The sequence below is a fragment of the Mytilus californianus genome, unplaced genomic scaffold (assembly GCF_021869535.1).
Source record: "Mytilus californianus isolate M0D057914Y unplaced genomic scaffold, xbMytCali1.0.p SCAF_5, whole genome shotgun sequence".
Lineage (NCBI taxonomy): Eukaryota > Metazoa > Mollusca > Bivalvia > Mytilida > Mytilidae > Mytilus > Mytilus californianus.
Genome location: NW_026262701.1, coordinates 50,580,211 through 50,600,003, shown reverse-complemented (window position 1 = coordinate 50,600,003; position 19,793 = coordinate 50,580,211). Strand labels below are relative to the sequence as shown.

Here is a 19,793-nt window from a genome sequence, read left to right as displayed (position 1 = left end):
TTTGAAGATGCTTTTCCGTATACTTTAAACCAACTTATTTTCCCGGATACTTTATCTGGCGTTTAGCCCTTTCTAGTCCACTTCGCGGCGATTTAATTTCTCGATTTTCTAATTTACTTAATGTAGTTAAATAAGGAAAAATCCAATTTTTACATATTCGCGACGATTTATATTCGCATTATTTTTCTTTTCGCGAAAGTCGCAAAAATAAATCGCTCGCGGAAATTAGTTGGTTTACAGTACCTTATAACATAATATACCTGATAACTTGTTATAATACTTACTGATTTCACAATGTCCTCCGACAAAAGGACTAAAGCAATCACAGTAATATGCACCATCATATTGATGACATGTACCACCATTACCACAGGGGTTGTTAAGGCACAAATCGGTGACGTATTCTGAAAAAACAATAAAAATTGTTATGTACTTCAATGAGTTTCATTATTAAAGATGAAAAGTTGATTCCTTACTAACAGATAGAACTAAGTTTTTTTTCTCATCCATTTACAAAATATTCTCAACCTCTTTTCAATATGTCAATGGAAGAAATGAAAACAAAAAACTTCGTCTGTTTTCTGTTTTATTTTATAGATTACTGTTTACCATTGTGTCGTTTTTTCTTCTATTTCTGATATCGTTTGTCTTTTGCCATTTTAAAAGTTTAATTCTTACTTGACATATTTTTTTCTTTTCTCATTTTGTAGTTCCAGTTTAATTGTAGTGCAGTGATTTTGTTCTCACCATTTTTGAAACTTTATTAAGATTAAAAGTGTTTATTTCCTTTTCTTGCATTACTTATCATTTTCTTGCTTTATTCAAACTAACATACCACATTCAAATTCATCCCAACCAGTCTCGCAATCTTTCCACCCATCGCAGATCCAATCTTTAGATATACATTCTCCAGATCCTGGGGTATTACATTTCACTTTTACTTCTGTGTCAGGATTACATTCTTAATTAAACAAAAATATGCAAATGTCTAGTAGATGTGCAGTTCACAATGAAACTGGTGTCTTATTGACTGTCAGACTAATCACCTGATTCTGTTATAGGTTTCTCAATTAGGTATTAACAACCTACGCTTTTATAACTAAACATCACATGGCAAAATGTGTTATAATAAAAGCAACTATTTCCTTGTGTTCTTTATTTACGTGGCAAAATGTGTTATAATAAAAGCAATTATTTCCTGTACCAAGTCAGGAATATGACAGTTGTGTTCCATTCGTTTGGTGTGTTTGAGCTTTTGATTTTGCCAATTGTTAAGGGACTTTCCGTTTTGAATTTTCCTTTGTGTTCGGTATTTTTGTTGTTTTACTTTTTCCTTGTGTTATCTGTTTTAAAAAATAAATCCCAATAGCAATATGAATTACTAATTAAGCCACAACCAAGTTTTTCCTCATTCTACTCTAATGACAACCATCAATCAAAAGAGGGACGAAAGATACCAGAGGGACAGACAAACTCATAGATCGAAAACAAACTGACAACGCCATGGCCAAAAATAAAAAGACAAACAGACAAATAATAGTACAGATGACACAACATAGAAAACCAAAGACTAAGCAACACGAACCCCACCAAAAACTGGGGGTGATCTCAGGTGCTCCGGAAGGGTAAGCAGATCCTGCTCCACATGTGGCACTCACATTATGTATCTTGTTCCCAATATTTCAATTAAATCTTCATTCAAGCACATACTTTATTATTAAGTATCGGCATCGAAAGGGTATCTGCTTTCAAAACCTCCGATGATGGTAACAATGTTTTGTCGTTTCTGTATTTAATAAAGGCGTTAACCTGTATTTACCTTGTTCGCAGTTATCACCAATGAATGGGTATCTAAATTCACAGAAATAGGGTAATAGATCAGTTCTTTGTTGTGACAAATTTACTTTTTTTACATGGACATGAAGCGAATTGAATACTTGTTTAAGTGACCTTTTATGGCATAATCATTTCTTATATACTTAAATAAAGAATAGCTAAACGCGTGTAATGTTTTATTAGTGTTTCATATTATGATTAATGTTTCATTGTTGTTGTTTTTGTTTTGCTCTATTTACGTATTGTCAATAAGGATTTGCCGTTTTCATATTGTAATCATACTTCAAATTGTGAATTTTTTAAATTGGCTACTTTACATATCGTGATTGATAGCAAAAGACATCCGTTCTTATCAGTTATCATATAGACAATTTCATAATTACAATTGTTTTACAACAACTTAACTTTTTGGTGATCTGCTTTCATATTATTTGCCGTAATAAATTATATCTAGTTTTTTTTTTATTTGTTATCATGGTTTTTGCTATAATAAATAAATATGTTGAATGATATAAATTTTACAATCGAAAATGTGTAATTCATGGAATTAATACTTTATATTCATGCTTTGTATCTCAAAAATACTTTAACTGTCAAAATCTCGAAGTATAAAAGTATTTTTATAGATGACAAAGCTGTAACTCTTATGTCTTCACCCAATCCAAGAACTGATGTATTTACCAAATATTTAACTACCTTCAATACATTTTAATGCAGCATCATCCTCTGCTTGGCACGCCATGTCAATATGCTCCCCACTTTCTCCAGAACACTGATTGATTGACTTCTCGTCTCCTTCGCAAAGAAGCGAATAACTTAGTCTATAAAAATCTACCGAATGGGGTAACTTATAGGCAACACCTTTACCGGGTTTGTTCAGAAATCTACATGCTACAGATGCATCACTGTCATCCCAGTCAAGCAGACATAGAGAGTAGGTACCAGTCGGTTGGTGAATCAATAATCTGCCATCATCACTTAGATCCAATCCTAAAACAGGAAATATGTGTCTTTGTTTTATAGATTTTACAGAAAAATACTTTTATAGCTTCCAAAATAGTAATTGAGATTTCGATTATTTAGCAATATCTTTTATCGATTACTTTAACGTGACTATTCTCTAACTATCCATAGCTTAGTATTGCAGATGCTTTTCCGTATACTTTAAACCAACTTATTTTCCCGGATACTTTATTTTGTGTTAAGCCCTTTCTAGTCCACGTCGCGGCGATTAAATTTCTCGATTTTCTAATTTACTTGATGAAGTTTAATGAGGAAAGATCCAAGTTTTACATATTCGTGACGATTTATATTCGCGTTATTTTTCTTCTCGCGAAAGTCGCGAAAATAAATCGCTCGGGGAAATTAGTTGGTTTACAGTACCTTATAACATAATATACCTGATAACTTGTTATAATACTTACTGATTTCACAATGTCCTCCGATAAAAGGACTAAAACAATCACAGTAATATGCACCATCATATTGATGACATGTACCACCATTACCACAGGGGTTGTTAAGGCACAAATCGGTGACGTATTCTGTAATAACAATAAAAATTGGTATGTACTTCATTGAGTTTCATTATTAAAGATGAAAAGTTGATTCCTTACTAACAGATAGAACTGAGCTTTTAAGACATCACCTGATGCGTCATTTCATCTGATTTACCTGGCATGCGTACCACAACAAGGTGCCATTCATTTTTAAATTGGAAGTCCGTTTATCAACAAGTGTGTCTAAAAAATTGAAATATGAATATTTACAGTAGGTGTACAGTTCATACTGATACTGATCTGTTTTTGACTGCAAGACTAATCACTAAATTATGTTACGTGTTTCAATTTTTTTCTCCGCTAAGCTAATTATAGAATTATTAGGTCCGATCGCTTGATAAATCGACAAAATGTTTATATGTTGTTCGTATTCTTTCTTCAAACGGTAAGCGTTTTGAAAAACAATATATATGTATGATTAACATAAATATGAATTAATCAAATAATATCCTATGATATATAAAATCATATGCATTTAATAGGTATTTTATATCTTATCTACTTAGCTGAAATCAACATCTTAATTATGCCAAACAATTGATTACACGTTGACCAATACTGCTTTTACATCACTGAACGATGACTGCCGAAGTTTTGTGCTTAACAATTTACATTCGAATTCAAGATCATAATAGCAGATACATTTTATTTTTGGAAATTTGGAAACATATGATTTTATAATATTTGATTTGCGCGCTTCTTGCTGAATGTGATTTGTTATTTTCTGTCATTTCGAAATAGCCTTGAATTCTTAATAATATATAACAAGGCTAAAAGAAAGGACCGAACATATAGAACAGCTCAAAAGACTAAACCATACTTAGATACTTGTCATTCGTTGTTGAAAGATTGTAAACTTTAAAGGATTCTTAGATGTGAAATTATAATTAGAGTTTTGGAGCAGTACACTATATATTTAAGGGATATTTAGGGAGTTTAGAATTATGTTATAATGAATTTGATGTTTGCATGCTTTGAAATTCTATTGATTAATATTGTATCTTAGGAGAAGAAGGTATAAGTTGGACCAGCTTGTGTCTAATTCCTTTTGCGATATTTTGCAAACAAAATATTTTTACGATATTTTGCAAACAAAATATGTTTAAACTACATAGAGAATAAAGTATATATGTCTGCCTCTTGTCGCTAACATGTGCCATTTATCTTAATATTTGTAGACTTTCCTTGTTGGATTTCAAGCTTTGTTTAATTATATATGATTGCTTGTATATAACTCATACATCATTCTAGAAATGCAATATCGTTCGACTATATATTTCTGTTCTAAAACTAGTCTCTATGCAATACACTCAAATATTTATCCGTAAGTACAAAAGAAAAATACATTTTTACAAAGAAGAATATTGTGTACTATCATATGACCTCCTGTCTTCCATTTCGATTAACTAATGGTTAATTTATTTTATAATATATGCAAGTCTTTTATTTTGACAGTTCTGGATGTGTGATTTTCTTATCCCAGGAATAGATAACCTTAGCCTTATTTGGCACAACTTTTTGGAATTTTGGATCCTCAACTTTGTACTTGTTTGGCTTTATAACTTTTTTGATTTGAGCATCACTGATGAGTCTTATGTAGACGAAACGCGCGTCTGGCGTATTAAATTAAAATCCTGGTACCTTTGATAACTATTTACTTCCTACTAGAAAATATTTCTACATTTTGAATGCTGGGGGTTCCACTTGAATGGATGAATTGATAGTCAAAATTACCCACCAGTGGCATAAATCAAAACAAATCATTGATTGATTGATAGATTGGTGTCTTACGGCACTTTCAGCACAATTGTGGCGGTCCGATTTTATTGATGGAGGAAGCCGGAGTGCACGGAGAGGATCACCGACCTTTGGTAGGAAAACTGATAATCCTAGTCAACTAAAGTTATCAGTGATGACAGGCTCGTGATACAGTCGTTTGACTACTATGGCCACTTGGCCACCGCGGTCCCAAAAAAACAAACCATTAGCTTTACCAATTTTATGTATTGAATATCCGTTTTCAGAATAAAAATAAAAGTAATATAAAATGATTATAATGATAATAATAACCTAACTTTCGATTTTTTCCTTTAGAATTCAGGACAAAAATAGCTTAATAAAAATATAATCAATGTTGTCACGATCAAAATGTGTAATACTTAAGAAATTGTATATCTTATATACGAATCAAACTTACAACTTATTTTTCTATTAACAGAAATGAGATAAAACCATTAAAACAATTACCACTGTGACCTTGATAGACAGAAATTCTCCATTCACCCCCACAAATTTGTCGTTCGTTGCCAGCACAAGTTATGGTACATTCTTCTTCGGGTCTCTTTTCGTAAACATCTGGATCTCCCAAAGAATTCCCACAATAACATTCGAAATGAAACTGAAATATATAATAACAACAAAAGGCAAATTATTTCAACATCGGTATACTACTCTTGATAATTTTCACCATGAACGAAGTTAAATATGTTGCTTCTGCCAAAAATGTGTTTTAATGTTTTTATACAATATCAGTAGAAATTATACCATCTAGTATCCCTCAAAATATTTCAAATACTTCATACCCGAGAACGGAACTGATTTACCTAACCCCCAAAAGTATCAAATATTCAAGATTCCAATAACTAAATAAGACATCGAACCCATAACTTTAAATAATAACATGGCTTATGATTAAAGAAATTTAATCCCGCATTACATTCAAAATTAAGCCGTTGCAAGCATTGCACAGTTTTAACATCCCCACAGAAGGACCCCCCGTGCAGTAGCACGAAAATGCATATGTTGAAATACAAAATTAATCGCATATTCATAATGGAATTCTTTCTGGTGTTTTTTTTAATTTCAAAAGCAATACAGCTTATATGTATCAGTATAGTCTATAGAATATAGAATCGTAGATTCCTACTCTATTTAAAATGTTAACCCTAGGAAGAGTCATAACGATGTAAATGCCTTTTTGGGAATAGTTTACAAAGAATGCATCTGACCTGAAGACCAAAGTACGTATATCCCTCACAAATTCCTTGGCACATTTCTAGGTTCATCAATTCGTGAATGTGTAGGTTGTCAAGGATACGGTTTGTATCATCCTTATAGCATCCCAAATATTCTGCTAACATTTCCTCTGAAGAAATAAAATTTCAGTGAAAGCAGGCTTTTTGTCATATGATATATTCCCAAGTTAAAATGCCGATTTAAGAAGAATGCTTAATACTAAATAGATGTATGTTGGTTATCTTTATGCAAACAAATTCATGTACATAACAGGAATAATGAACCATATCTTTATGAGCAAAAATAGCTTCAAACAGAACAGTGGAACAATGACTCGTTAAAGAAGAAGACCGAGTCCTCAAATAACTGGTCACATCTTTCTATAATAAGATTTATAGGCAAAACAACAAATTGGTCTATTACGTGACAATTCATTTTCATATATCTCTATGTATGGCCCTATCGCTTATCTTATTCGTTTATATCTATGTACTCAAAGTATACCTTTCTCGAAATGAAAGATTTCCGATCATCATTATTATTGTTAAATTTATTTTTTAATAATTATTTGGATTAACCAATATTTAAAATGACATGTCATTAATAACTGCATAAACCAATTTTTTTTCGTCTTTCATGTTTACAATGGTTTCTGGGGAATTACCCACACATAGAACCGAATGACAAATAAAAGCAGAAGATGTTAACACTCCGTTCTACGTGTAAGCGATTCTAATTGTTTTTTTCCCATATTTGTCTTTAAATATAGTTGGATATTTACATTAACGGCGGTATACTACTATGCTTTATACAATTCATATACGGTAATTTTAATCGGTTTAATTTTGGCTGTTCTTTGTGAATTTTGGTTATACGTCCATCCATTACTCATGCTTGTATATATATATATATATATATATATACACTATATATTTACTAACGAAAGCTTTATTTTATATAGCCTAGTTGGCCGAGTGGTCTATGGCGCTGGATATAGTGCATGAGGTGTTACCAAGATGTCACAGAAGCAGGGGTTAAATATAAATATAATATACATATTTGATTACTCACTATACTTGTCAGTTTCAAACGTTCGCACGAGCTTATGTTTCATTGAGATTCTATGGACTGACTTATAAATACATTAGGAGTCTTACATTAGCAAAATCACTTTGCCTTTCTAAAGGATTAAATCTTAATAAAAAAGGGTTTTTGAAAAATAATTTGATTAGGTTTTTAAAATAATACAAGGTTAAAGTTTCTTCAAAATCTTTTATATCTCTCAAAGAAACAAATTTTAAAACGTTTTACAATTAAACATAAAATAATCCTACAGATTTCCTATTCATCAGATGAGGAACATTAATTACTAATACGATATAGTTTTAAGTAATTACTAACAGATCCTATCAAATATTGCAGTTAAATTACACTTAAGTGCACGGAAGCATTTCTTTTACATAACATCTATCAGTGGTGCTCTAACCAGAACAGTTTGATTCCCATTTCGAAGTCGAAGCGCTTAAAAATTGCAAAATAAGGCAATTTTGGCAAATCTTTGTCATAGGGTAGAAAACCCTTAGTAAACACAAAATTACAGACATGATCAAATCAATCATATCTCATGTCAGCACAAGAGTGATTACTTTAAAAACTTCAAAGTAAATATGTTTGCAAATGGGAGTGGCAAATGTATATTTCTTGAAAAAAACAAAACATTATAAAGAACATGAATTAGATAAATAAGAAAGCGTATCGTATACAAACTAAATAGTATTGAAAAATGCAGTTTGCCATGGAAATAAAAATTCAACCGCAACCAACTCTTAAGAAAGTGTTCTTTAAAATAACATAATCTTAAATGTTGACTTACAGATTTTCTATTCATCAGATGAGGAAAATTAAATGTTCGTTTGGACAAAATTATCTCTGTAGGTAAAAACTCATAACTTCAGTGCTCGTGATAGGTATTTACATACCTTCAATACACTCCAATGCAGCATCACCTTGATTTTCACACCTTATATCAATATGATCTCCACTTTGTCCTTGGCAGAGATCGATCGAGTCTTCGTGACCTTCGCAATTTAGCAAATAACTTTGTCTTTTAAAATCTTCCGAATGAGGTAACATATAGGCAACACCTTTACCGGGTTTGTTCAGAAATCTACATGCTACAGATGCATCATTGTCATCCCAGTCAAGCAGACATACAGAGTAGGTACCAGTCGGTTGGTGAATCAATAACCTACCCTCATCATTTAGACTTAATTCTAAAAGAGTAATAGATAAGAAGAATTTGTGATTGTTTTTTCATATAATGTTGCAGATGTTATTCCTTTAAACAATTTTCAAACTGTTGGTTACAAATTTCGGCTTTCAGCAATAGCTCTTTCTTTCTCTCTCTCTCTCTCTCTCTCTCTCTCTCTCTCTCTCTCTCTCTCCTTTCTGAGACATTTACACATGATGCGTCCATTTAAGTGAATATTTCTGGGTTTTTTTATAAACACTTACCCATGTCACAATGTTCTCCAACAAACGGACTAATACAATGACAGTAATATGAAGAATCATACTGAAAGCAACTTCCTCCATTTTCACACGGGTGGTTATCGCACAAATCGGTCATGTCTTCTGCAATAAATACAAAATCTTAAATTCTTTCACTGTTTTTTTTTTAAATGTTATTAAGATATATTTTTATGTAATTACTAACAGATCCTATCAAATATACCAGACTGACACTTAAGTACACAGAAGCATTTCTTTTACATAGTATCTATCAGCGGTACTAAAAAATTGCAAAATGTTGCAATTTTAGCAAATCTTTGTCATAGGGTAGAAAACCCTTAGTGAACACAAAATCACAGACATGATCAATTCAATTATATCTCATGTCGTCACAGGAGTGATTACTTCAGAAAACTTCAAAGTAAATTTGTTCTGCAAATGGGTGTTGCAAATGTATAATTCTTGAATAAAACAAAACATTATAGAGAACATATATTAGATAAATAAGAAAGCGTATTGTATACAAACTAAATAGTATTGAAAAATGCAGTTTGCCATGGAAATAAAAATTCAACCGCAACCAACTCTTGAGAAAGTGTTCTTTAAAATATCATAATCCTAAATGTTACAGATTTCATATTCATCAGATGAGGAAAATTAAATGTTCGTTTGAACAAAATTATCTCTGTAGGTAAAAGTAATAACATCAATGCACGTGGTAGGTATGTACATACCTTCAATACACTTCAGTGCAGCATCACCTTGATCTTCACAACTTATATCAATATGATCTCCACTTTGTCCTTGACAGAGATCGATCGAGTCTTCGTGACCTTCGCAATTTAGCAAAAAACTTAGTCTTTTAAAATCTTCCAAATGAGGTAACGTATAGGCAACACCTTTACCGGGTTTGTTCAGAAATCTACATGCTACAGATGCATCATTGTCATCCCAGTCAAGCAGGCATAGAGAGTAGGTACCAGTCGAATAGTGAATCAATAACCTACCCTCATCATTAAGACCTAATTCTAAAAGAGTAAAAGATAAGAAGAATTTTTAATTGTTTTTCATATAATGTTGCAGATGTTATTCCTTTCATAATTTTTCAAACTAGTGGTTACAAATGTTGGTTTTCAGCAATAGCTCTCTCTCTCTCTCTCTCTCTCTCTCTCTCTCTCTCTCTCTCTCTCTCTTTTCTGAGACAATTACACATGATGCATCCATTTAAAGGAATATTTCTGTTTTTTTTTATTTATAAACACTTACCCATGTCACAATGTTCTCCTACAAACGGACTAACACAATCACAGTAATATGCACCATCATATTGATGACATGTACCACCATTACCACAAGGGTTGTTAAGGCACAAATCGGTGACGTCTTCTGTAATAACAATAAAAATTGTTATGTACTTCAATGATTTTCATTATTAAAGATGAAAGTTGGTTCCTTACTAGCAGAAAGAACTGAGTTTTTAAGACATCACCTGGTGCGCCATTTCATCTGATTTACCTTGCATGCGTACCACAACAGGGTGCTATTCATTTTTAAATTGAAGGTCTGTTTATCAACAAGTCGTGCCTTCAGAATTAAACTGTTATATATCCTTTTTATTAAATTTCGGTAATTCAAAGAACAAAGTTTAGAATTTTCATTTTTCTCACATTTACTATTCAGGAAGATGATTGAAATGCAATGTAATGTGTCATAACTTGGTTAATCAAAAAGATAATGTCCTGTTAATGAATGACCAACAATTAATCCATAACTCCAAAATTTAAACTATGGAGATAGGACATTCTAATTCTATAAGTGCCATAGGAAAAAAATTATACTGATACATATATAGTTATAGTATACAGTTCTGTGTTAAGGACTGACAAATAGCATTGGAAAGGCTGGTATTTTTTGTTTTTTTAATATTTTGGTATTTTTTTTAACCTTGTGTTTTAAGAATCAAAATTTTTTTCAAAGAAAAGAGACAAGACAGTATTATCTTGTTATTTGTCATTAAAATGTGTTCTATCTTTGGGAATATATTCTCAGAGTAAAGGATAAGAATACAAGTTAATTAAGAAACAACCTCCCAAAGTCAATTGGTCGTTCTTTATAGTTTAGAATGCATACAATCATCATGATCAAATAAATATCAAATAAATTGAAAATAATGCATTCGTCTCTGTCAAAGCTCAAAGACAAAATAATACTAGAAAGAACAACATTAAGTTTTCTGACAATGTCTGTGCACTCACTACTCACTACAGTAACTGACGACTTGAGTCTAAAGTTTCAAACAAGACTTATAAAAGTTTTGATCCTCTAAAGGCATATAGGTAAGCATGCATACAATTTTCATATCAAATAAACATCAAATAAATTGAAAATATTGCATTTTACTCTGTCAATATTATTAGCAAAATAATATTGGAATGACTATATTAAGTTTTCTGTGCACTATTTACTGACAATTCAAGTCTTAATTTTCAGACGAGACTTATAATAGTCTTGATCCTCTAAAGGCATATATTTAAGCATACTTTTAATGTCGGCTACTTTCTCTTTACTGACTACTGGTTTTTTTGACAATCTTGTTACTTTCAGAAGCTTTTCAATTTTACCTATCTGACCTAATACAGAAATGTCTTGAAATTCCTTCTCAGAAAAAGAATATTTAACATACACATGTGAAGGTTTTTCACGAAGAAGTTTGATGTGCTTTACTTTTGTAAATTTCACATTTGTAAATTTAAATGATTTACTAGCTTTCTGGTAATTATAAAACATTCCAGAATTCAATTCTAACACTTTCATGAAGCTTGGCCGAACTTTTGATAAAGCTCTTATAAATCCTGAGGGGCTATAAACTTCACACACTTTAAGTGACTTTTCTATATTGCTATGAATATTGTCAACCTCTTGTATTGAGGAGTGACCAGGAGAACAAAATTTATGCTGAATTACTTGAAGTTTAGGATGCTCAAAGAGGAGGATTTTCAAAGCAGTTACCATGAAAGAATTTTTATTTTGTGGTACACAAGAATCTGACCAATGACAAATCTTATCAATATTTGGATGTTCCACAGTTATAGTTCTTAAAATAGAAATTATTGCACTTGCAATTTCATTTCCTCCTCTTCCAGCATCCATTTCATTCCAAACAGCATTATAACCTTTTTTATTTAATGAAAAATGGGCTGTTAAATTGTATGTATTGATTTTTCTTTTATAGAAAAAATTTGACACTTCAGCCCGAGGACAAGCAACTACATTTTCAAGATCAAAACACAAAACATATGAATTATCCCCCCTGTCTTTGTCCCTTTCAATTTTAGTTTCAAGTTTATCTTTTATGTGATTTTGGTATTTCTCATCAAAATCAGTAATGGCATTTGACTTTGAAGCTTTATGCTCTTCACATGTGTCACATTTATCTTTTTTCGGGATATGAAATCCTAAATTAAATTCTGTGTTGAAGATATTTCTGTATAAATGATTCTTCGCTGGAATTATTTTGAGACTACTGCAGAGTTCCTTATAAAGTTCATACATTTTATGTATTGATAAATTAGGTTCCAAATATTCCCTCTTTGTTTTCGATCTACAATAGTGTGAAGGCATTTTTAGGAAAGATTTAATGTATCAGACTGTTAAAAAAAAAACCATTGAACACGCCTACTACTTATATCCAATGTACTTAAGTAAAATTCTTTACACACCCTTATATTTTTTAAAGATGCAGTCAAATGATACTCAAAAGAATATTTTTTTCTTGAACTTTCATTTTTTGTCCTTTTTCTTTGTTTTTCTTTTTTTACTATAGTTTTAGAATAGAACATTTTCTTCTGTCCATCATCTAAAGACCAAAAATGATCAAAAATTTCCTTCCTCTCTTTTTCAGAAAAATGTGTTTTACATTTAAATCGGCACTGGCCTTTACAATCACCTTTGATTGTTTTACTTTTATCCTTTTTCCCCTTTACATCAATGTAATCTTTTCCAGACTGTCTCTTTTTTTTTCTTACATTTTGTTTCCAAATTTCTGTTTTTTTTACTCTTTTTCTACCTCTGGGCTCATTGTTTTCTGTTGTCGAAAGAGCAGAGTCATTAGAATCTGCACTTTCAACAACAGTATCTACCATGCATTTAATAATATCATTAACTTCATTTTTCAAAGTTAAGTTTTCATTTAACATATCAACATTTTCAAAGGGAAGAGAGTTATTCAAATCAAAACTGTTTTGTTCACAGTCATCATGTCATATAACAACAGTTGTGTCAGTATCTGTACTTTGTAGAAGAGATGCAAGTTCATCATCATTGGACAGTTGTACAAATTCAACATCTGTATTAAGTTCTAAATCAGACATGGTGAGGAATTATCAAATCAAATAAAAATTGAAATCCAGGTGATGAGTAAATACATGTATGATCTCAACTATAAAAGTCCAGTTTATAAACTCGTGGTGTTAAATCGGTGTACTGAGTGTGTACCATCACATAAAAGTGATCCTTATTTACATGTGGAGCTAAACTTAAATATATATATGGTTCAATGTTCTATAGCAGGATTCAACAATGTTTTTAAAATCTTCTTCAGTCAGCCCTATTCCATATATCTCTAGGACTGTGAGATCAGGTTTATTTTGGACGATTTGGGTTATGCATTCTACTGATATAAAGTTGAAAGACAGGTATATTGAGTCTAACTTGGGGAGTGTTGAAATAATACGGAAGTCCGCATCACATAGGTTCTGACATTCAGTAAGGTTGATGTACTCTAGGTTTGGTAGGAATTTTAGGGAACATAGTGATGATAATGAACATTGAGATAAGTTCAATTCTGTTAATCTGGTTGATCTACTGTTGAGTCCTATGGCAAAGTTGTAATCAAGACTGGCAATATCACCATAGTATGTTGCATAGGCGAACTCAAATTCTCGAAATTGTTGTGAAAATCGGAAAATGTACTCTAGGTCTTTTTCATCTACATAAATAGGACTAAAGAAAGTGAGATTCCTCCATAGACTTTGTGTATATTTAATGATATTATAAAGCCTTTTGCACGTCCTGTTAACGTAGCATAGGAGGTCTTCTAATTCAATATAGGACAGAATGTGTATTAAAGGCAGATCAGGAAGATCAATCAGCTGAAAACTGAAAAAAAAAATGTAAACTTTTACTATTTGGATCAAATTGAAATAAGAACAGTAACTTTATTTCATATATTTTGAGGAAAACTTTTGATGTGTGTCAGCACATTGTTTAAGTTCTGGATTTCTAGCTTCAATATGCATGTATGATCAAGTATTGTAACAAAATACAGATGCATCAAACAGCATGTATTTTTCTTTTCAATATTTTTGTATGTCATGTTTAGTGACCATATAATTAGCACATGGTCAGATTCTGTTCAGAATTATACTGTCCTATCTCCATCATGTGTGGCTTTTAATTAAGAAATATCCAGGATTTATTTGTCATTTGAAAAAAATAAATGGTTAGACAAAGTAAAAGTGTAAGCATGAATCTATAAAATTCAATAGATTGGTTCTAAAAACTCACTTTCTAAACTTAATTGCTATACTAGTGTACATACATATCAGCAATGCTGTTCATTTTGCCCTCCATGCTTAACTTTTATCACATAGTATGTTAGTTCCAATATGATTGGCTATGGACATACAACAGTATAAGATTAAAGTTGAATCAAGGCATTGGACATATAACAGTATAATATTGTTAATAAAACTGTTTTAAGCTGCTTTTAGAATTATATGCAAGGTATAGGAGATATACCATTGTAGGTACAAGTCTTTCAAACCTTAAACTCATATTAAGCAGAAATTGGCCATATAACAGTATAATTCTCATGGCACGAAGTGTGTCTAAAAAATTGAAATATGAATACTTACAGTAGGTGTACAGTTCATACTGATACTGATCTGTTATTGACTGCAAGACTAATCACTAAATTATGTTACGTGTTTCAAATTTTTTTTCATCAAGCTAATAATGAATTATTAGGTCCGATCGCTTGATAAATCGACAAAATGTTTATATGTTGTTCGTATTCTTTCTTCAAACGGTAAGCGTTTTGAAAAAAAAACATATATGTATGATTAACATAAATATGAATTAATCAAATAATGTCCTATGATATATAAAATCATATGAATTTAATAGATATTTGATCTAATCTACTTAGCTGAAATCGACATCTTATTTATGCCAAACAATTGATTACACGTTGACCAATACTGCTTTCACATCACTGAACGATGACTGCTGAAGTTTTGTGCTTAACGATTTACATTCGAATTCAAGATCATAATAGCAGATATATTTTATTTTTGGAAATTTGGAAATATATGATTTTATAATATTTGATTTGCGCGCTTCTTGCTGAATGTGATTTGTTATTTTCTGTCATTTCGAAATAGCATTGAATTCTTAATAATATATAACAAGGCTAAAAGAAAGGACCGAACATATAGAACAGCTTAAAAGACTAAATCATACTTAGATACTTGTCATTCGTTGTTAAAAGATTGTAAACTTTAAAGAATTCTTAGATGTGAAATTGTAATTAGAGTTTTGGAGCAGTACACTATATATTTAAGGGATATTTAGGGAATTTAGAATTATGTAATAATGAATTTGATGTTTGCATGCTTTGAAATTCTATTGATTAATATTGTATCTTAGGAGAAGAAGGTATAAGTTGGACCAGCTTGTGTCTAATTCTTTTTGCGATATTTTCCAAACAAAATATGTTTAAACTACATAGAGAAAAAGGTATATATGTCTGCCTCTTGGCGCTAACATGTGCCATTTATCTTAATATTTCTCGACTTTCCTCGTTGGATTTCAAGCTTTGTTTCATTATATATGATTATTTATATATAACTCATACATCATTCTAGAAATGCAATATCGTTCGACTATATATTTCTATTCTAAAACTTGTCTTTATTCAAGACACTCAAATATTTATCCGTAAGTACAAAAGAAACATATATTTTTACAAAGAAGAATATTGTGTACTGTCATATCACCTCCTGTCTTCCATTTCGATTAACTCATGATTAATTTATTTTATAATATATGCAAGTCTTTTATTTTGACAGTTCTGGATGTCTGTTTTACTTCCTACTAGAAAATATTTCTACATTTTGAATGCTGGGGGTTCCACTTGAATGGATGAATTGATAGTCAAAATTACCCACCAGTGGCATAAATCAAAACAAATCATTGATTGCTTGATAGATTGGTGTCTTACGGCACTTTCAGCACAATTGTGGCGGTCAGATTTAATTGATGGAGGAAGCCGGAGTGCACGGAGAGGATCACCGACCTTTGGTAGGAAAACTGATAATCCTAGTCAACTAAGATTGTCAGTGATGACAGGCTAGTGATACAGTCGTTTGACTACTATGGCCACTTGGCCACCGCGGTCCCAAAAAAAAACATTAGCCTTACCAATTTTATGTATTGAATATCCGTTTTCAGAATAAAATTAAAAGTAATATAAAATGATTATAATGATAATAATAACTTAACTTTCGATGTTTTCCTTTAGAATTCAGGACAAAAATAGCTTAATAAAAATATAATCAATGTTGTCACGATCAAAATGTGTAATACTTTAGAAATTGTATATCTTATATACGAATCAAACTTACAACTTATTTTTTCTATTAACAGAAATGAGATCAAACCATTAAAACAATTACCACTGTGACCTTGATAAACAGAAATTCTCCATTCACCTCCACAAATTTGTCGTTCGTTGCCAGCACAAGTTATGTTACATTCTTCTTCGGGTCTCTTTTCGTAAACATCTGGATCTCCCAAAGAATTCCCACAATAACATTCGAAATGAAACTGAAATATATAATAACAACAAAAGGCAAATTATTTTAACATCGGTATACTACTCTTGACATTGTCCTAATTTTCACCATGAACGAAGTTAACTATGTTGATTCTGCCAAAAATGTGTTTTAATTTTTTTATACAATATCAGTAGACATTATACCATCTAGTATCCCTCAAAATATTTCAAATACTTCATACCCGAGAACGGAACTGATTTACCTAACCCCAAAAAATCAAATATTCAAGATTCCAATAACTAAATAAGACACCGAACCCATAACTTTAAATAATAACAAGGCTAATGATTAAAGAAATTTAATCCCACATGACATTCAAAATTAAGCCGTTGCAAGCATTGCACAGTTTTAACATCCCCACAGAAGGACCCCCCGTGCAGTAGCACGAAAATGCATATGTTGAAATACAAAATTAATCGCATATTCATAATTGAATCCTTTCTGGTTTTTTTTTTTTTTTTTTAATTCCAAAAGCAATACAGCTTATATGTATCAGTATAGTCTATAGAATATAGAATCGTAGATTCCTACTATATTTAAAATGTTAACCCTAGGAAGAGTCATAACGATGTAAATGACTTTTAAGGAATAGTTTATACAAAGAATACATCTGACCTGAAGACCAAAGTACGCATATCCCTCACAAATTCCTTGGCACATTTCTATGTTCATCAATTGATGATTGTGTAGGTTGTCAAGGATACGGTTTGTATCATCTTTATAGCATCCCAAATAATCTGCTAACATTTCCTCTGAAGAAATACAATTTCAGTGAAAGCAGGCTTTTTGTCATATGATATATTCCCAAGTTAAAATGCCGATTTAATGTAATGCTTAATACTAAATAGATGTATGTTGGTTATCTTTATGCAAACAAATTCATGTACATAACAGGAATAATGAACCATATCTTTATGAGCAAAATAGATTCAAACAGAACAGTGGAACAATGACTCGTTACAGAAGAAGACAGAGTCCTCAAATAACTGGTCACATCTTTCTATAATAAGATTTATAGGCAAAACAACAGATTGGTCTATTACGTGACAATTCATTTTCATATATCTCTATGTATGGCCCTATCGCTTATATTATTCATTATTATCTATGTACTCAAAGTATACCTTTCTCGAAATGAAAGATTTCCGATCATCATTAGTATTGTTAAATTTATTTTTAATAATTATTTGGATTAACCAATATTTAAAACGACATGTCATTAATAACTGCATGAACCAATTTGTTTGCGTCTTTCATGTTTACAATGGTTTCTGGGGAATTACCCACACATAGAACCGAATGACAAATAAAAGCAGAAGATGTTAACACTTGTCTCACTCTGTTCTACGTGTAAGCGATTCCAATTGTTTTTATTCCCATATTTGTCTTTAAATATAGTTGGATATTTACATTAACGGTGGTATACTACTATGCTTTATACAATTCATATACGGTAATTTTAATCGGTTTAATTTTGGCTGTTCTTTGTGAATTTTGGTTATACGTCCATCCATTACTCATGCTTGTATATATATATATATATATATACACTATATATTTACTAACGAAAGCTTTATTTTATATAGCCTAGTTGGCCGAGTGGTCTATGGCGCTGGATATAGTGCATGAGGTGTTACCAAGATGTCACAGAAGCAGGGGTTCCGATCCCGCTGAGGAAAGAACAAAATATTTGCTAACATTGTTGGACTAAATTTGAGACAAAGCATATATATTTTATATAAATATAAATATAATATACATATTTGATTACTCACTATACTTGTCAGTTTAAAACGTTCGCACGAGCTTATGTTTCATTGAGATTCTATGGACTGACTTATAAATACATTAGGAGTCTTACATTAGCAAAATCACTTTGCCTTTCTAAAGGATTAAATCTTAATAAAAAAGGGTTTTTGAAAAATAATTTGATTAGGTTTTTAAAATAATACAAGGTTAAAGTTTCTTCAAAATCTTTTATATCTCTCAAAGAAACAAATCTTAAAAAGTTTTACAATTAAACATAAAATAATCCTATAGATTTCCTATTCATCAGATGAGGAACATTAATTACTAATACGATATAGTTTTAAGTAATTACTAACAGATCCTATCAAATATTGCAGTTAAATGACACTTAAGTGCACGGAAGCATTTCTTTTACATAGTATCTATCAGCGTTGCTAAAAAATTGCAAAATGTTGCAATTTTAGCAAATCTTTGTCATAGGGTAGAAAACCCTTAGTGAACACAAAACCACAGACATGATCAATTCAATTATATCTCATGTCGTCACAGGAGTGATAACTTCAGAAAACTTCAAAGTAAATTTGTTCTGCAAATGGGTTTTGCAAATGTATAATTCTTGAATAAAACAAAACATTATAGAGAACATATATTAGATAAATAAGAAAGCGTATCGTATACAAACTAAATAGTATTGAAAAATGCAGTTTGCCATGGAAATAAAAATTCAACCGCAACCAACTCTTAAGAAAGTCTTCTTTAAAATATCATAATCTTAAATGTTGACTTACAGATTTTCTATTCATCAGATGAAGAAAATTAAATGTTCGTTTGGACAAAATTATCTCTGTAGGTAAAAACTCATAACTTCAGTGCTCGTGGTAGGTATTTACATACCTTCAATACACTCCAATGCAGCATCACCTTGATTTTCACACCTTATATCAATATGATCTCCACTTTGTCCTTGGCAGAGATCGATCGAGTCTTCGTGACCTTCGCAATTTAGCAAATAACTTTGTCTTTTAAAATCTTCCAAATGAGGTAACATATAGGCAACACCTTTACCGGGTTTGTTCAGAAATCTACATGCTACAGATGCATCATTGTCATCCCAGTCAAGCAGACATACAGAGTAGGTACCAGTCGGTTGGTGAATCAATAACCTACCCTCATCATTAAGACTTAATTCTAAAAGAGTAATAGATAAGAAGAATTTGTGATTGTT

The 19,793-nt window shown here is 31.2% G+C and overlaps 1 protein-coding gene across 1 annotated transcript in view; it reads right to left on the bottom strand.

Annotated features, from left to right (window-relative positions):
- The window catches only part of LOC127702027 (neurogenic locus notch homolog protein 1-like), a 51,705-nt gene that overhangs the window by 29,148 nt on the left and 2,764 nt on the right, over positions 1–19,793 (bottom strand). Inside the window, exons 4-11 of the mRNA XM_052206002.1 lie at positions 19,463–19,756; positions 17,524–17,571; positions 10,188–10,307; positions 8,925–9,044; positions 8,390–8,683; positions 6,404–6,540; positions 5,643–5,793; positions 285–404 (exon numbers count right to left, since the gene is read on the bottom strand). Of these exons, the coding sequence (XP_052061962.1) occupies positions 285–404; positions 5,643–5,793; positions 6,404–6,540; positions 8,390–8,683; positions 8,925–9,044; positions 10,188–10,307; positions 17,524–17,571; positions 19,463–19,756 (1,284 nt within the window). The remainder of the gene's footprint in view (positions 1–284; positions 405–5,642; positions 5,794–6,403; positions 6,541–8,389; positions 8,684–8,924; positions 9,045–10,187; positions 10,308–17,523; positions 17,572–19,462; positions 19,757–19,793) is intronic.